This window comes from Macaca nemestrina, chromosome 16 (assembly GCF_043159975.1).
Source record: "Macaca nemestrina isolate mMacNem1 chromosome 16, mMacNem.hap1, whole genome shotgun sequence".
NCBI classification, from domain to species: Eukaryota; Metazoa; Chordata; class Mammalia; order Primates; family Cercopithecidae; genus Macaca; species Macaca nemestrina.
Genome location: NC_092140.1, coordinates 104270908 through 104290367, shown reverse-complemented (window position 1 = coordinate 104290367; position 19460 = coordinate 104270908). Strand labels below are relative to the sequence as shown.

Below are 19460 nucleotides of genomic sequence, written 5' to 3'. Positions count from 1 at the left end.
ACTTCGCTGACATGTTTTAGATCTGATTCTCAGCTTTAACATTATTTTTTTTTGAGACAAGAGTCTCGCTCTGCCGCCCAGGCTGGAGTACAGTGGTGTGATCGCCACTCACTGCAACCTCTGCCTCCTGAGTTCAAGCAATTCTCATACCTCAGCATCCTGAGTAGCTGGGACTACAGGCATGTGCCACCACGCCTGGCTAAATTTTGTAGTTTTAGTAGAGATGGGATTTCACCATGTTGGCCCCACTGGTCTCAAACTCTTAACCTCAGGTGGTCCGCCTGCCTTGGCCTTCCAAAGTGCTGGGATTACAGGTGTGAGCCACTGTGCCTCCTGGCCAACATTTTTAAGAACTTCCTGGACAATACTGATCGATACAGGGAAACCGGGTGGTGGGCACAGGTGGGTGGGTTGAGGTGGTGGGACATGTTGATGATAAAGATACATACTTAGAAAATGTCTCACTTGAGAAAAACGTCTCAGAAGTATCATTTGTACTCATAAAAATCAGTCAATAGCTGAAGCAGTGGCTATGATGATGACCACACATATAAAACATGAGTTAGGTACAAACTCGTTTTCATCATACTTTCTAAATGTTAACTATAGCTGTTATGCTGGTTCATGATTGTTGCTTTATTTACTCATCTTTTTGTGGCTTTTGACATTCATCTCTCTCTGGCTCAGTAAATGTTTATTGACTGAATTTCTTTTTTTTTTTCTCGAAATGGAGTCTTGCTCTGTTTCCCAGGCTGGAGTGCAGTGATGCAATCTCCACTCACTTCAACCTCTCCCTCCCGGGTTCAAGCAATTCTCCTGCCTCAGCCTCTTGAGTAGCTGGCACACACCACAATGCCCGGCTAATTTTTTGTATTTTCAGTAGAGACGGAGTTTCACCATGTTGGCCTGGATGGTCTTGAACTCCTGACCTCAAGTGATCTGCCTGCCTTGGCCTCCCAAAGTACTGGGATTACAGGCGTGAGCCACTGCTTCGGCTATTGACTGATTTTTATGAGTACAAATGATACTTCTGAGACATTTTTCTCAAGTGAGACATTTTCTAAGTATATATCTTTATTATTATAAAACATTTCTTTTAAGAAGGTATTAATTCTTGGCACCGTGTTAATTTTTATGAATGCTTTTATACCTATCCAGGACCCCTCGTCCAGTCATTGTGGAACCCATGGAGCAGTTTGATGATGAAGATGGCTTGCCAGAGAAGCTGATGCAGAAAACTCAACAATATCATAAGTAAGATTTTATTAATAGTTAATTTGTGTATGTACTATTAAGGGTGTTCATTACATTTGTTTTCAAATATTGTTGGATTATGAGGTGTCTGTTTATTTATATAATCTGGGTAATAGAGTGGTCTAGTCTACATGGAATGCTAGTTTTCTGTTTTTTTTTTGAGATACTGTCTTGCTCTGTTGCCCAGGCTGGAGTGCAGTGGTGTGATCTTGGCTCCCTGTAATCTCTACGTCCCACATTCAAGTGATTCTTGTGCCTCAGACTCCCGAGTAGCTGGGATTATAGGCATGCACCACCATACCTAGCTAATAGTTTTCTTTTTTCATATGGGTAAAACATACTAATTTTTAAAGAAATGTCTACTTTTATAACTGGGGCAGGGTGGGTACTAGGACACTGTCAATAATATTTATGCCAGAAGAACAACGAAATCTAGATAACGTGAAAATACTTTTTTTTTTTTTTTTGAGATGGAGTCTTACTCTTGTCACACAGGCTGGAGTGCAGTGGCGTGAACTCGGCTCACTGCAAGCTCCACCTCCCGGGTTCAAGCGATTCTCCCTCCTCAGCCTTCCAAGTAGCTGGGATTACAGGCGTGTGCCACCACGCCCGACTAATTTTTTCGTGTTTTCAGTAGAGATGGGGTTTCACCATGTTGGTCAGGCTGGTCTTGAACTCCTGATCTTAGGTGATCTACCCGCTTTGGCCTCCCAAAGTGCTAGGATTACAGGCGTGAGCCACCACGCCCAGCTGAAAATACTTCTTAAGTTTTATTTTATGCTTCAAGTCTATTGTAGGTTAAAAGGAGACTTTTGGTGTGCCAGGATGGAGCAGGATATTCCTAGTTTAATAACCTGGCACAGTGGAAAAACTTTTAGAGGTTGCAAAAAATAGCTCATTTTCAAAATGTTGTATGTTTATTCTTTTGCCCTTTCACTTAGAATAATACAAGTATATTTACATTAACTGCTTATATGAGTGCATTCTTTTTAAGTTTATAAAGCTTTATTAAACATTTCAAATAGCTGTGCAACGAACACACCAAATAAAAGTTGTAGAATAGCAGTCCAAATGTTTCACAAGTATGGCCTCACAGTCCCATTCCCTAGATGGACTGCCTCCAGTTCTGTTCTCTGCCTGTCCCACCTCCCTTTCCCCTCCAATTACTTTACTTTTGTAGAGCGCATTATATTTTTAAAAATCAGTCACTTATTTATTTTTTTTTTGCAGGGGAGGAATGAAGGGTTTTATTGAAAATGAAAGTACACTCTGCAGTGTGGGCCTGAGCATAGGGGCTCGAAGGCCCTGTTACAGAGTTTTTGTGAGTTTAAATACCCTCTACTTGGGGTATGCCCTGTGTAAATGAAGAGGATGAAGTAAAGTTACAAAGTCATTTACTTGGTGTATGCCCTATGGAGAGGATATTTCCTGTTATAGCTGAATTGTGAATTGGCCGCCTGTTCCCTGCTTCCAGACTCTATTTTCTTGCCTCATCTCCCCACTTAGAGATGTGATCCTCATAAATCTTTATGGGAGGCAGAGGAACCAATGGTCTTTTTTTCTGTAACTGCTTCATGCTGACTTGGGTTGTAGTCTCTACCTATTGGGGATCACAGAACTCTCGCCCTGCTCCATCTAGTGGAGGCAGGGTAGCTTCTCGATGGCTAGGGGTGGTGTCTTCGCCTGGAACTGGCTGGAACCTTTGTTGCATGATCATCTGAAGCTTGATGGTCTCTCAAGGGTTCCAGTGGGTGCACAGTTCCAAAAGTGTGGAGGGACCCTTTTCATTTGTGAGACCATGAACCCAAAGTTCAAGGTCCCAAAGTTTTGTTGTAGTGTGGATGGCAAGGACAGTCTTTCTTTCTTTGTTTTGAGATGGAGTCTCACTCTGTTGCCCAGGCTGGAGTGCAGTGGCGTGATCTCAGCTCACTGCAGCCTCTGCCTCCCAGGTTCAAGCGATTCTCCTGCCTCAGCATCCCAAGTAGCTGGGAGTATAGGCGTGTGCCACCATGCCCAGCTAGTTTTTTTGTATTTTTAGTAGAGATGGAGTTTCACCATGTTAGCCAGGATGGGCTCAATCTCCTGACCTTGTGATCTGCCTTCCTTGGCCTCCCAGAGTGCTGGGATTACAGGCGTGAGCCACCATGCCCGGTGACTGTCTTTCTTTGATGTTTCCAGAAGATTCAAACCATAAAACACTTTCTTAGGGCTGGGCGTGGTGGCTCATACGTGTAATCCTAGCACTTTGGGAGGCCAAGGCGGGTGGATCACAAAGTCAGGAGTTTGAGACCAGCCTGACCAACGTGGTGAGACACTGTCTCTACTAAAATTACAAAAATTAGTCGGGCATGGTGACATGCACCTGTAATCCCAGCTACTCAGGAGGCTGAGGCAGGAGAATTGCTTGAACCAGGAGGCAGAGGTTGTGGTGAGCCGAGATCGCGCCACCACACTCCAGCCTGGATGACAGCGAGACTCCGTCTCAAAAAAATAAAAGCTTTCTTTACCCTTTTGCCAACATGCCAGGCTTCTGGGTTCTGTCTCCCTGAGCGGTCGTAGTGAACCTGCTTGACTTCCTTCTGGCTGGCTCACCAAAATATGGTACCAGTGGAGAGTGTCCAAGTTCTTGGCGTCTTGAACAAAGAATTGGACAAAATGCCCAAACAAAGCAAGGAAGGAATGAAGGGTTTTATTGAAAATGAAAGTAGCACTCCACAGTCTGGGAACCGGCCTAAGCATAGGGACTCAAAGGCCTGCTTATTTATTTTTTGAGAGTGTCACTTTGTTACCCAGGCTGGAGTGCAGTGGTGCAGTCTCAGCTCACTTCAACCTCCACCTCCCAAGTTCAAGTGATTCTTGTCCCTCACCCTCCTGAGTAGCTGGGATTACAGGCCTGCGCCACCACACCCAGCTAATTTTTGTATTTTTAGTAGAGATGGGGTTTCACTATGTTGGCCAGGCTGGAGTCAGAACTGCTGACCTCAGGTGATCACCTGTCTTGGCCTCCCAAGGTGCTGGGATTACAGGTGTAAGCCACTGTGCCCGGCCCACTTATTTATTCCATAAATAAAACTTGGAGTGCCTTTGTGTTAGCCACTGTTCTAGGTGTTGGCAGTGTAAGTCAAGCAGGTAGTTGGATTTATACCTAGGATTTAGAGCAACCGTCCTGCCTGGATTTATGAACATGATATTTTTAAAGTCAAAACACCAAACCTTGAACCTTGGAGTTCTCTAGTGTGTAGAGATTTGGAAGATCAGAACAAATCAATAACGACTGAGAAGGGAGCATTCATTCATTGGAATGGCGGGAAGAGCCATCAGACTCTGTCCTGGAAGCAAGAGAGGAGAGTATTTCAGGGAGGAAGCATTAGCATTAGCATTGATTATAATTCATATCTATTCTTTTTTTTCTGGAGACGGAGTTTCACTCTTGTTGCCCAGGCTGGAGTGCAATGGCACGATCTCGGCTCACCGCAACCTCCGCCTCCCAGGTTCAAGCAATTCTCCTGCCTCAGCCTCGCTAGTAGCTGGGATTATAGGCATGTGCCACCACGCCTGGCTAATTTTGTATTTTTAGTAGAGACGAGGTTTCTCCATGTTGGTCAGGCTGGTCTCGAACTACCGACCTCAGGTGATCCACCCGCCTCGGCCTCCCAAAGTGCTGGGATTACAGGCATGAGCCACCGCGCCCAGCTTTTTTTTTTTTTTGAGATGGAGTTTTGCTCTTGTTGCCCAGGCTGGAGTGCAGTGGCGCGATCTAGGCTCACTGCAACCTCTGCCTCCCAGGTTCAAGTGATTCTCCTGCTTCAGCCTCTCAAGTAGCTGAGACTACAGGCACACGCCACCATGCTCAACTAATTTTTGTGTTTTTAGTAGAGACAGAGTTTCACTGTGTTGGCCAGGTTGGTCTTGAACTCCTGACCTTGTGATCTGCCCGCGTCGGCCTCCCAAAGTGCTGGGATTACAGGTGAGAGCCACCACACCCAGCCTAATTAATATCTATTCTTACATCCTTTACAATGCGATTTCTCTCTCTTTTTTTTTTTTTTTTTTTTTTGAGACAGGGTCTGGCCCTGTTGCCCAGACTGCAGTGTAGTGGTGTGATCATGGCTCAGTGCAGCCTCTACCTCCTGGTCTCAAGTGATCCTTCCGCCTCAGTATCCCCTAAGTAGCTGGGACTACAGATGTGGGCCACCATGCCCATCTAATTTTTTAATTTTTTTTGTAAAGACAGAGTTTCGTCATATTGCTCAGGGTGGTCTAGAACTCCCGGGCTCAAGTGATCTGCCCGCATTGGCCTCTCAAACTGTTGGATTTACAGGTGTGAGGCACTGCACCTGGCCACAATGCCATTTTTTAAAGGGTTCCTGTGATTTCCTCTTCACTTAACTTTTTCCTTGTTATAGGTCACCATTGCAAATTTGAAATAAAGCATACGTTTCGATTTGGGAGTTGGAGAACTAGAAGTACAAGGTTGTTACAAGAATAGACTTTATAGACAATATTTGTTTATATAGTTAATGATCTCAGCAAACCTTAATAAGAGCTAGTTATGGCTGGGCATAGTGGCTCACGCCTGTAATCCCAGCACTTTGGGAGGCCGAGGTGGGTGGATCACCTGAGGTCAGGAGTTCGAGACTAACCTGGCCAACATGATAAAACCCTGTCTCTACTGAAAATACAAAAATTAGTCCGACGCGGTGGCACGCACCTGTAATCCCAGCTATTTGGGAGGCTGAGGCAGGAGAATCGCTTGAATCCGGGAGGTGGAGCCGAGATTGCGCCACTGCACTCCAGCCTGGGTGACTGGAGTGAGACTTTCTCAAAAAAAAAAAAAAAAAAAAAGGAGCTAGTTCTGTTCCCACTTTTTTTACTAAAGATTTATTCAGAGAAGAAAATGCTCACAGGGTCTGGCGCAGTGCCACATGCCTGTAATCCCTGCACTTTGGGAGGCCAAAGCGGGTGGATCACCTGAGATCAGGAGTTGGAGTCCAGCCTGGCCAACATGGTGAAACCCCGTCTCTACTAAAAATACAAAAAATTAGCTGGGTATGGTGTCAGGAGCCTGTAATCCCAGCTATTTGGGAGGCTGAGGCAGGAGAATCGCTTGAACCCGGGAGGCGCAGGTTGCATTGAGCTGAGATCGTGCCATTGCATTCCAGCCTGGGCAACATGTTTCAAAAAAAAAAAAAAAAAGAGAGAAAAAGAAAATGCTCACAAAGCATAAGAGCCAAGATTCAAATTCACTTGTAACTTCAAAAAAGCATGTTATTTCAGTGTGTTTTTCCTGTGGGAGAAAATAAATAATTTAAAAATATAGTCAATCTTTGACTTAGGAACTGCTGACCAATAAACAATTCTTTTATAAAAATTTGTGGTTGGTAGATCCTCCCACTCTTTCGCACTTTCTAGTCGGTGCTTTAAAAAGAAAAAAATCCAAGTAGGTTTTTCAGATATGGAGTCCCTAGGATCATGGCTGTCTTTGATTTTTCTTCATATGCTTCTGAATATCTTTCTCTCTCTTGTTATTACATCTTTCCCTCTGTGACAGCTTTCTCCTTTCTCTCTCCCAGATTTATCATACCCACCCCTCCTCACCTCCCTACCACAAAATAAAAGTTAAAATTTACGCCGGGCGCGGTGGCTCAAGCCTGTAATCCCAGCACTTTGGGAGGCCGAGACGGGCAGATCACGAGGTCAGGAGATCAAGACCATCCTGGCTAACACAGTGAAACCCCGTCTCTACTGAAAAATACAAAAAACTAGCCGGGCTAAGTGGTGGGTGCCTGTAGTCCCAGCTACTCGGTAGGCTGAGGCAGGAGAATGGCGTGAACCCGAGAGGAGGAGCTTGCAGTGAGCTGAGATCTGGCCACTGCACTTCAGCCTGGGCGACAGAGCAAGACTCCATCTCAAAATAAAATAAAATAAAATAAAATAAAATAGACATTTGTAGCAAGGTATCTATGCTTTTATTCATGGAGTGGGAATTGTTTTCCCATCAGTACTTTTTAATAGAGGCTGTTATAGGCGAGACTAGTTGAAGACTTTTCTGCAAAAATTTCTTAAAAGTTGACTGGGTGTGGTGGCTCCCACCTGTAGTCCTAGCACTTTGGGAGGCAGAAGCATTGCTTCCAGGAGTTTGAGACCAGCCTGGGCAACATAGTGGTACCTCATCTCTACAAAAAATGAAAAAATTAGCTGGTCATGTTGGCACTCCCCTGTAGTCCTAGGTACTCTGCAGCCTCAGGTGGGAGGATTGGTTGAGCCTGGGAGGTTGATTCGGCAGTGAGCTTTTTTTTTTTTTTTTAAAAGATGGAGTCTTGCTCTTGTTGCCCAGGCTGGAGTGCAGTGGCACAATTTCGGCTTACTGCAACCTCTGCCTCCTGGGTTTCAAGCGATTCTCCTGCCTTAGCCTTGCAAGTAGCTGGGATTTACAGGTGCCCGCCACCATGCCCAGCTAATTTTTGTAATTTTAGTAGAGATGGGATTTCGCCATGTTGGCCAGGCTGGTCTTGAACTCCTGGCGTTGTGATCCACCTACCTCAGCCTCCGAAAGTGCTGGGATTACAAGCGTGAGCTACCGTTCCCGGTCTCGGCAGTGAGTCTTAATTGTGCCACTACACTCCAGCCTGTGAAGCTGAGCAAGACCCTGTCTCACAAAAACCCAAAGCAACACCATCAACAACAACAATTCTTAAAAGTGAAAAGAAAGTCTGGGCACGGTGGCTCACACCTATAATCCCAGCACTTTGGGAGGCCGATATGGGTAGATCACAGGGTCAGGAGTTCAAGACCAGCCTGGCCAACATAACGTGAAACCCTGTCTCACTAAAAAAATTCAAAAACTAAGCCAAGCATGGTGGCAGGTGCCTGTAATCCCTGCTACTTGGGAGACTGAAGCAGGAGAATCACCTGAACCTGGGAGGCGGAGTTTCAGTGAGCCGAGATTATACCATTGCACTCCAGCCCAGGCAATACTATGAGACTCTGTCTCAAAAAAAAAAAAAGTGAAAAAAAAATTGGGGACCAGGTGTGGTGTCTTGCACCTGTAATTTTGGCACTTTTGGAGGCTGAGGAATGAGGATTACTTGAGGTCAGAAGTTTGAGATCAGTCATATTTTTTATATGTCTCTAAAATAAATATTTACATATACATATATGTATATATGAAAAAAATAAAGACTTTCAAATACATTCATAGCCCTTTATTTGGTAATTTGTTAATTTATTCAAGAAATGTATATTAAATGTATGTACTGTACTCTAGGTACTTGAGGCACAGCATTTATTTATTTATTTATTTATTTATTTTGAAACGGAGTCTTGCTCAGTCACCCAGGCTGGAGTGCAGTGGTACGATCTAGGCTCACTGCAAGCTCCGCCTCCCGGGTTCACGCCATTCTCCTGCCTCAGCCTCCTGAGTAGCTGGGACTACAGGCACCCGCCCACCATGCCCGGCTAATTTTTTTTGTATGTTTAGTAGAGACGGGGTTTTACTATGTTAGCCAGGATGGTCTCAATCTCCTGACCTCGTGGTCTGTCTGCCTCGGCCTCCCAAAGTGCTGGGATTACAGGCGTGAGCCACCGCGCCTGGCCGAAGTGGCATTTTTTTTTTTTTTTTTTTTTTTGAGACGGAGTCTCACTCTGTCACCCAAGCTGGAGTGCAGTGGCCGGATCTCAGCTCACTGCAAGCTCCACCTCCCGGGTTCACGCCATTCTCCTGCCTCAGCCTCCCGAGTAGCTGGGACTACAGGCGTCCACCACCTCGCCCGGCTAGTTTTTTGTATTTTTTTTTAGTAGAGACGGGGTTTCACCATGTTAGCCAGGATGGTCTCGATCTCCTGACCTTGTGATCCGCCCGTCTCGGCCTCCCAAAGTGCTGGGATTACAGGCTTGAGCCACCACGCCCGGCCCCGAAGTGGCATTTAACAGCCACATTTGGTGTCATCAATTGAGTTTATAGTCTATAAAGGGAAAGAAGTATTAAATAATTAACTACAATTGTAGTAAGTTAGGCCTTAATTTTTGGGGCCTACCCAATTAATTGGCACGTAACACTCAATAAAATCTAGCTGGTTTTACTAGTAAAAACATCTGATCCAGACAGTTAATTCATATGTTCCAGACTTTCCTTTGTAAAGTATTTCTTTTTTTTTTTTTGAGATGGAGTCTCACTGTCTCCCAGGCTGGAGCGCAATGGCGCGATCTCTGCTCACTGCAAACTCCGCCTCCCGGGTTCACACCATTCTCCTGCCTCAGCCTTCCAAGTAGCTGGGACTACAGTCGCCCGCCACCGTGCCTGGCTAATTTTTTTGTATTTTTAGTAGAGAGAGGGTTTCACCGTGTTAGCCAGGATGGTCTCGATCACGTGACTTCGTGATCTGCCAGCCTTGGCCTCCCAAAGTGCTGGGATTACAGGCGTGAGCCACTGCGCCCGGCCTGTAAAATATTTCATTGACTGAAGACCAGAAAATGAAACCTCCAAAAGCAGAAATTTTGCAGGTAATAGTTAGGATAATGCAGGTTGTAGCATCAGATTATGCAAGTTTGAATCATTTTTCCATTATTAGTTGAACATTCTTGGGCAGTTTCTTAAACTCAGGCCTGTAATCACAATATTGTCACGAGGTAATTCTTGTAGACACGGTGTCTCACATGGTGTCTTGGACATTGTAAGTGCTTGTTGTTCTCGTTTGTTGTTGTTTTACCTTTTAAGAGTACATTTCTGTATGTTTTAATGTTAATTTAGGGAAAGAGAACAACCGCCACGTTTTGCTCAGCCTGGGACATTTGAATTTGAGTATGCATCTCGATGGAAGGCTCTTGATGAAATGGAAAAGCAGCAGCGTGAGCAGGTTGATAGAAACATCAGAGAAGCCAAAGAGAAACTGGAGGCAGAAATGGAAGCAGCTAGGCATGAACACCAATTAATGCTAATGAGGCAAGGTAAACATGGATTTTCATGTAGATGTGGTATGATTTTTTTTTTCCCCTTAAGTGTGTGTACCGTTCATGTACTACTGTGTAAAGTGCCATTTAGGAGTTTAGAGATAAAGTTGGAATTTAACATATTAGGTGTGAAAGTCTCCCTTTTCCCAGATAACTTCCCTTAAAAAAAACACAACTTATTAAAAGTTAGTTTTACTTGCTGGGCGCGGTGGCTCACGCCTGTAATCCCAGCACTTTGGAGGCTGAGGCGGGCGGATCACCTGAGGTCGGGAGTTTGAGGCCAGCCTGACCAACATAGAGAAACCCTGTCTCTACTCAAAATACAAAATTAGCCAGTTGTCGTTGTGCACACTTGTAATCCCAGCTAGTTGGGAGGCTGAGGCAGGAGAATCGCTTGAACCCAGGAGGCGGAGGTTTCAGTGAGCTGAGATCACATCATTGTACTCCAGCCTGGGCCACAAGAGCGAAACTCTGTCTCAAAAAGAAAAAAAATTAAAAAGTTAGTTTTACTTATGCAAGTAGTATTGTTGGAGGTAATTTGAGGATATTAAATTGTGCCAGTACCAAATACATGATTCTCTTGGCAAACAGAAACATAGCAGGCAAATTTTGGTAGGTAGACATGGCACATACAGGATTTTTTGTTTGGTAAGAAGAAGAATTTGGACAAATGCTGGCTATTTAAGATTATTATTACATGTTTGAAAGAGTACATATGGATAATCTGGTAGAGATGAAAAAGGATTTGTGTGTACAGATGGATATGGGGATTTAGGAAAAGTTAGTAGTTGGCAAGAATATATGTATATATATTTGAGATGGAGTCTTGCCCTGTTGCCCAGACTGGAGTGCAATGGCACGATAACGTCTCACGGCAAACTCCGCCTCCTGGGTTCAAGCAATTCTCCTGCCTCAGTCTTCTGAGTAGCTGGGATTACAGGCACACACCACAATGCCCATCTAATTTTTTTGTATTTACCTTCTCTTGACTGTCCCCAGAGATCAAGGTACCACAGCTGCCTGCCTGAATTTCTGCAGCTGCATTCCTGCTGAACGTTTCTGCCATTTAATCTTGGCTTTCTTTAAACCATTCTGTATACTAGATTCATTATTTTTTTTAGCAGGTGAAAATTTGATGATTTTTCTCTAAATCCTTTTGGGTAAATTCTCATTTACTTTAGAATGAAGTGTAGGTTTTTTTTTTTTTTCCTGGCACGTGTGTTCTAGTATTTCATACATCACAATTCAGTAAGTGTTTATTGAGCAGTTATGATCAAGTCATTGAGTAACTGTGCTGATGCCACATATGTTAAAACAAAATCGAGCCCAGCAAACAATAGAAACTAGTCAGGTGGTTTGATTTAATTTGGACCCTAAGCTTGGTAGTTCTGTATGTTCACTCTTCTAACAAAATTGAGTTCATTTATATCTTATAGTAGATTTAAAGGTAAACTGTCATTAGCCGGATGTGGTGATGGGTGCCTGTGATATAAGCTACATGGGAGGCAGAGAATTACTTGAACCCAGGAGGTGGAGGTTGCATTGAGCCGAGATCACGCCACTACTCCGGCCTGGGCGACAGAGCGAGACTCCAGGATAACTGACTCCAAGATAAACTGTCTTTTATTTTGTGGAAAATTTGCAAGTTGTTATTTGCGATAAAGGTACTGAATCATTCATTAGCTGTTAGAGCTGGTAGAGAGATTTTTTTTTTTTTTTTGGATACAGAATCTCACTCTGTTGCCCAGCCTGGAGTGCAGTGGCATGATCTTGGCACACTGCAACCTCCGCCTCCCGTGTTGAAGCAATTCTTGTGCCTCACCCTCTCTAGTATCTGGGACTACAGGCACGTGCCACCAAGCCCGGCTAATTTTTTTTGCTTTTTTTGAATTTGAGATGGAGTCTCACTTTTGTCGCCCAGGCTGGAATGCATTGGTGTGATCTTAGCTCACTGCAACCTCCACTTCCTGGGTTCAAGCAATCCTCCTGCCTCAGCCTCCTAAGTGGCTGGGATTACAAGTGTGTGCTTCCACACTCAGCTAATTTTTTGTATTTTTAGTAGAGATGGGGTTTTACCATGTTGTCCACGAGTTCAAGGCTGCCCTTTAACTCGTGACCTCAGGTGATCTGCTGCCTCAGCCTCCCAAAGTGCTGAGATTGCAGGCATGAGCCACCGTGCCTGGCCAGTTTTTTTTGTATTTTTGGTAGAGATGGGATTTCTCCATGTTGACCAAGCCGGTCTTGAAATCCTAGCCTCAAGTGATCTACCCACCTTGGCCTCCCATAGTGCTGGGATTACAGATATGAGCCACCATGCCTGGACAAGAGATCTTAAAGTTTGTCCAGTCCAGTGGTTTAGAAATTTTATTACACATTAGAATCATATGGAAATTTCCTGGGCTCTGTGATTGCCCTAGCCGTTCTGTTCAATGTGAATTGTTTTCTCTCAGCCTGCTAGGCACTTCTCTCCCATTCTGTTTCCCACCTATCTACAGTCGTGCCCTAGTTGGGAAATAATGTTGATTAGATATGGAAGCATCTATACTAAAGATTTGTGTTGATGCTACAGACAAACAGTGGTATAACATTCACTAATTTAGCACATCTTTAATGTCAGTTACGGGAGACACGTCTGAGGCACGGAGGATATATTGATGGCAAAGAACATTTCCTTAGACTTCAGTGTTTTCTTGAGCTCTTAGAAAACTTTGCCTGAAGGTATTTTGATGTTTGAAGTAGAGTAATTTTGCAGTTATTTCCCATGAGTTTAAGTTTTGTTGTTTATTGTGTGTTCATTTAAAGCCCCTGTTAACAATATCTTAGTTTATAATATTAGAAAATCACATTGCCTGTTGCATCCTACTCCCTGCGTCTGGGTTCACTTGTGCCGAAGTACTTGTACTTATTTCATCAAAAGTCTGCAGTTGGTAAATTTCAGTTTTAGTTTGTTTAAAATTTAAAAAGTTACAACTTCCTCCCATTTGTTCTACAATTTTGTATTTCTTTTTTTTTTTTTCCTTTTTTTGAGACAGACTCTTGCTCTGTTGCCCAAGCTGGAGTGCAGTGGTGCAACCTCAGCTCACTGTAACCTACCTCTTGCCTTCTGGGTTTAAGCGATTCTCCTTCCTCAGCCTCCCAAGTAGCTAGGATTACAGGTGCACGCCACCACGCCCGGCTAATTTTGTATTTTTAGTAGAGATGGGGTTTCACCATGTTGGTCAAGCTGGTTTCGAACTCCCGACCTCAAGTGATCTACCCACCTCAGCCTCCCACAGTGCTGGGATTACAGGCGTGAGGCACAGTACCCGGCCTACAATTTTATATTTCATCCAGCATTTCTAAGGATGCATTCAGGTTGACGAGAGACTGTAATTAATCTTAAGTTGTGTGGTTCTGCCGAAACATGTATCATGACATATCATGGAAGGAGAAATCTCACACAATACAAAAAACTGTCCCCTTGTTCACTACCTTCTGCTTTTTTGTAGGAATCACTCTTCTGTATTTAAGTCTCTTTTGTGTCCTTTAATGAAAAAATTCTGTATATGTCATTAGATGTTTCTGTGTATTTGTAAGCAAAAAACCCAAAAATCATAACAACAAAACAAACTGGCTGGGCGCAGTGTCTCATGCCTGTAATTCTAGCACTTTGGGAAGCTGAGGTGGGAGGATTGCTTGAGTCCAGCAGTTCAAGACTAACCTCAGCAACATAGTGAGACCCCATCTCTACCAAAAGTACAAAAATTAGCCGGGCCTGGTGGCATGTGTCTGTAGTTACAGCTACCTGGGAAGGCTTAGGTGGGAGAATCACTTGAGCCTGGGAGCTTGAGGCTGTAGTGAGCTATAATTATGCCACCGTACTCCAGCCTGGGTGATAGAATGAGACCTTGTCTCAAAAAAAAAAGAAAAAACTGTTTACCTTTTCTGTACCTTTTTTACTTTCTACATGAATATATATGTAAATACCTGCCTTATATTTTTAATGGCCGTATGATATTCTTTTATATGGGTATAGTTTGGTTCATCCTCTTTTGGTAACAATTTCTCTTTTCAGTTTGTTTTTAAAAGCAGTGCTGCAAAGAATATATACGCATGTATCAGAAAATTTTTGCAAATGTTGGTTTTTTGTTTTTTGTTTTTTGTTTTTTTTTGAGATGGTGTTTCACTCTTGTTGCCCAGGCTGGAGTGCAGTGGCGTGATCTCAGCTCACTGCATCCTCCACCTCCCAAGTTCAAGTGATTCTCCTGCCTTAGCCTCCTGAGTAGCTGGGATTATAGGCATGTTGGCACATGCCTGACTAATTTTGTATTTTTAGTAGAGACAGGGTTTCTCCATGTTGATCAGGCTGGTCTCGAACTCCCGACCTCAAGTGATCCACCCTCCTCAGCCTCCCAAAGTGTTGGGATTACAGGCGTGAGCCACCACACCGAGCTATAAATGTTGATTCTTATTGAACACATCGGTACCTTATAATAATAGTTGTACCATTTATACTTTACTGATAATTATTTAGTCCTTTCTAGATTCAACTCCCATTACATTAAAAAATTTTTTTCTTTGAGATGGAGTTTCACTCTGTTTCCCAGGCTGGTGTTCAGTGGCACAGTCTAAGCTCACTACAACCTCCGGCTCCCAGGTTCAAATGATTCTCCTCCCTCAGGCATGAGCCACCATACCCGGCTAATTTTTGTATTTTTAGTAGAGGCGGGGTTCACCATGTTGGCCAGGCTGGTCTCAAACTCTTGGCCTCAAGTGATCCGCCTGTCTCACCCTCCCAAAGTGTCAAGATTATAGGCATGAGCCACTGCGCCTGGCTCCATTACTTTTTTTTTTTTTTAACTTTATTTATTTGTTTGTTTGTTTATTTATTTATTTAGAGACAGAGTCTCGCTCTGTTGCCCAGGCTTAGAGACAGAGTCTCACTCTGTTGCCCAGGCTGGAGTGCAGTGGCGCAATGTCTGCTTACTGCAACCTCTGTCTCCGTGTTTCAAGTGATTCTCCTGCCTCAACCTCTTGAGTAACTGGGATTACAGCCATGTTCCACCACACTCAGCCAATTTTTGTATTAGTAGTAGAGGCGGTGTTTCACCATGTTGGTCAGGCTGATCTTGAACTCCTGACCTCATGATCCACCCGCCTGAGCCTCCCAAAGTGCTAGGATTACAGGTGTGAGCTACTTGGGTAGCTGAGGCGGGATAATCACTTGAACCAGGGAATCAGAGGTTGCAGTGAGCAGAGATTGCACCACTGCATCCATCCTGGCGACAGAATGAGACTCCGTCTCAAAAAAAACCCATAAAAACAAAACAAACAAAATAAAGCAAATATGTTTATGTGAGCCCTTCTTAAAGAAATCAAGAGAGAATAAACTTTAGATAAGCGAAGAATAGAACAGTCATGCCTGAACCTACTTGAGATATTAAGATTTAAATACACATGAGGTTTATGATTAAAGAATATTAATGCAGTCAGGAGATCGAGACCATCCCGGCTAACACGGTGAAACCCCATCTGTATTAAAAATACAAAAAATTAGCTGGGCCTGGTGGCACGCGCCTGCAGTCTGAGCTACTCTGGAGGCTGAGGCAGGAGACTTGCTTAAACCCAGGAGGTGGAGCTTGCAGTGAGCCAAGATCACGCCACTGCACTCCAGCCAGGGTGACAGAGAGAGACTCTGTCTCAAAAAAAACAAAAAATTAATTCAGTGTCATAAATCCAGACAGATCAGAGGTAAAATAAAAACTGAAAGAAAAAAAGAGGAGACTGGTATTTTTAGAAAATAGAATTGTTAGAGCAGAAGTTATACATTCAGTTTTCATGACTTGTGCAATTTTAAATTGAGAAAACATTCTCACAGTCTAGCAAATCAAAATTTTAGTTTGTGGGCCGGGCGCGGTGGCTCACGCCTGTAATCCCAGCACTTTGGGAGGCCGAGGCGGGCGGATCACAAGGTCAGGAGATCGAGACCACGGTGAAACCCCGTCTCTACTAAAAATACAAAAAATTAGCCGGGCGCGGTTGTGGGCGCCTGTAGTCCCAGCTACTCGGGAGGCTGAGGCAGGAGAATGGCATGAACCCGGGAGGCGGAGCTTGCAGTGAGCCGAGATCGCGCCACTGCACTCCAGCCTGGGCGACACAGCGAGACTCCGTCTCAAAAAAAAAAAAAAAAAAAAAACAAAAACAAAATTTTAGTTTGTTTATATTTCTTTGTTCTGTACCTGTGTTTATGATACGTTGAAATTATAGTATATAATTTCATGTAATTTTATCATTAAATTTGTTAGGACAGCATATTAATTAATTAATTAATTAATTTGAGACAGTTTTGCTCTGTCAACCAGGCTGGATTGCGTTGGTGCAATCTCTGCTCACTGCAACCTGTGCCTCCTAGGTTCAAGCGACTCTTCTGCCTCAGCCTCCTTGAGTAGCTGGGACTACAGGCGTGTGCCACCATGCCCGGCTTATTTTTGTAGTTTTAGTGGAGACAGTGTTTTCCATGTTGGCCAGGCTAGTCTCAAACTCCTGACCTCAAGTGATCTACCCACCTCGGCCTCCCAAAGTGCTGGCATTACTTTTAGAGGCCGAGGCAGCCTCCCACTTTGGTAAGCCACCATGCCCAGCCAGGAAAGCATTTCAAAGTGTTATTGGGTTTAGTAAGTAATAAGTAATACTGTAGATGATGCCTTCATGTCTGTGGATGGCTTTGTTTTATTTTATTAAGAAAAATTCCTGAGTGTAATTCCCTGGATCAAAAGATAAAGACTTCTCTAGTTGGGCCAGGCACTGTGACTCACGCCTGTAATCCCACTTTGGGAGGCCGAGGCGGGTGGATCACAAGGTTACGAGTTTAAGACCAGCCTGGCCAAGATGGTGAAACCCCGTCTCTACTAAAAATACAAAAATTAGCTGGGTGCCGTGGCGGACGCCTGTAGTACCAGCTACTCGGGAGGCTGAGGCAGGAGAATTGCATGAACCCGGTAGGCAGAGGTTGCAGTGAGCCGAGACCTCGCCATTGCACTTCAGCCCGGGCAACAAAGCGAGACTCCGTCTCAGAAAAAAAAAAAAAAGATATCTCTAGTTATGTACTTTTTACAGTTTTTTCCACTAGAAAGATATGATCATGGCAATGTACAGATGTATAAGCTTTAGTGAAATTTTAGGAACTTTGGGTATTAGGAGCTTTAAAAAATATATAATTTAGTAAGCATAAAATGCTAGTTTTAAGTTTATAGTTCTTTTAAGTATTAGGTGATTGTGCTTATTTGAGAATTTGATTGTTGGAGCCTTTGAGCTAACTATACCAGTGTTAACGGTTAAGGTAATAAGGTCTGAGAGGTTAAAAGCAGCTTTGTTAAATTGCATAGCCTGTCAGTCCTGGCTATTTGGGAGACTGAGGTGGGAAGATGGCTTGAGCCCAGGAGTTTGAGGCTGTAGTGAGCTACCATCATGCCACTCTACTCCAGCCTGGGTGCCAGAGTGAGACCCTGTCTCTGAGAGAGAGAAAAAAAAAGATATTTAAGTAATTTTTTTTTTTGAGATGGAGTTGTTTCGCTCTTATTGCCCAGGCTGGAGTGCAATGGCACGATCTTGGCTCACTATAACCTCCATCTTCCGGGTTCAAGCGACTCTCCCACCTAAGCCTCCTGAGTAGCTCTGATTACAGGCGTGCGCCACCACGCGCAGCTAATTTTTGTGTTTTTAGTAGAGACGGGATTTCTCCATGTTGGTCAGGCTGGCCTCGAACTCCCGACCTCAGGTGATCCGCCTGCCTCAGCCTTCCAAAGTGCTGGAATTACAGGTGTGAGCCACTGCACCCCGTCAGATATTTAAGTAATTCTAATGAGCATTTAAAGTTAAGAACTTACGTTATAAAGATTCGAAATAATTGCAGTCATGTTTAACATTTTTTAAGATAAAAATTAAGTGTTTTCTCTATGGGCCTATTATGAGAACTACCTGGGCCCTGTCTCATATACCAAAACAGACTTTTCTTAGCAACATCCCCAAATGCATGTTTTTAAGTTTTCCAATTGAGTCTGATCAACTAGGTTTGGCAGACTTGTTTGAAAGAGCTTTGGAATAAGGAGAGGTTTGGCCTGGCATCCCAGTCGAATCATGTAATAGCTGGGGCAACTTTGTAATCTATCTGAATCCTTTTTTTTTTTTTTTTTTTTTCGTAATTTATAAATGTCTGTTTTTAATCTGTAAAATGGGGATAACAGTATTTACCTTGTTATGGTTATGATGCGTGTCTTGCTGTTGTTATGAAGTTTGGGTTATTGGTACCTTAGATTAACTTTAGCTGTAGTATTATGTGTCAACTCTTGAGTATAGGGATTTGTTAAGAAACATTCAATTGAGGTAATTTGTTCACTTTAGACATTTCAGATATAAAGAGAAAAGGAAAATAAAAGCAGCCAGTAATTGTGCCATCCAGAGTATTTTAACATTTTATTATTTTAAAATATATGCATGGATACATACATAATTTTGTACAAAATGACAGGCAAAGATTTTTAGCTTTGGAGATTTTTAACGTGGAAAGTTTATACACTGCTTCTCAGATGTGCAATACAAATGTACTTCTCATTATCTTACTCTGGAACCCCCCTATTCTTGATAAGGCAGGGATTGGTGATGTTGGAAATGCTTTTTTGTTGTTGAAAAGTCTTGTTTATATCAGCATTTATCTTTGCTTTCTTCTTTGAAGAATTCTTTCCTCACTCCTCCTCTTCATAAGACATTGGTTTAGTGAGGGAGGAATTTCATGCTAATTGTGTTGCGAGGGAGGTTCCTTGGGTTTTATGTCATGATTCATGTTTTTCTGGTCTGGTTCTTAAGTGCTCTCTGCTGGTGTCTGTGAAGGCATGTGTTTGGGCTTTGCATTTACTGCTGAAAACAATTACAATTTGTTATTTTATTTTATTTTAGAGACAGTTCTACTATGCAACCCAGGCTGGAGTGCAGTGGCGCAATCTTGGCTCACTGCAACCTCCGCCTCCCATATTCAAGTGATTCTTGTGTCTCAACTTCCTACGTAGCTGGACTTACAGGCGTGCACCTCCATACCCAGCTAATTTTTGTATTTTTAGTAGAGATGGGGTTTTGCCATGTTGGCCAGGCTGGTCTCGAACTCCCAACCTCAGGTGATCCGCCTGCCTTGGCCTCCCAAAATGTTGAGATTACAGTCGTGAGGCACCACACTTGGCCCTAATTTTTGTATTTTTTGTAGACAGAGTTTCACCGTGTTACTCAGG

General features: G+C 43.5%; 1 protein-coding gene across 18 annotated transcripts in view; it reads left to right on the top strand.

The window, feature by feature from the left end:
• The window catches only part of LOC105490279 (paraspeckle component 1), a 109895-nt gene that overhangs the window by 18405 nt on the left and 72030 nt on the right, over positions 1-19460 (top strand). For all 18 annotated transcript variants that reach the window (XR_011614999.1, XR_011614998.1, XR_011614997.1 and 15 more), the window contains exons 3-4: positions 1159-1254; positions 10004-10200. Coding sequence is in view for 6 of the 18 variants with exons in the window: in XM_071081576.1 (XP_070937677.1) it covers positions 1159-1254; positions 10004-10200 (293 nt within the window). In the remaining 12 variants the exon portion in view is untranslated. The remainder of the gene's footprint in view (positions 1-1158; positions 1255-10003; positions 10201-19460) is intronic.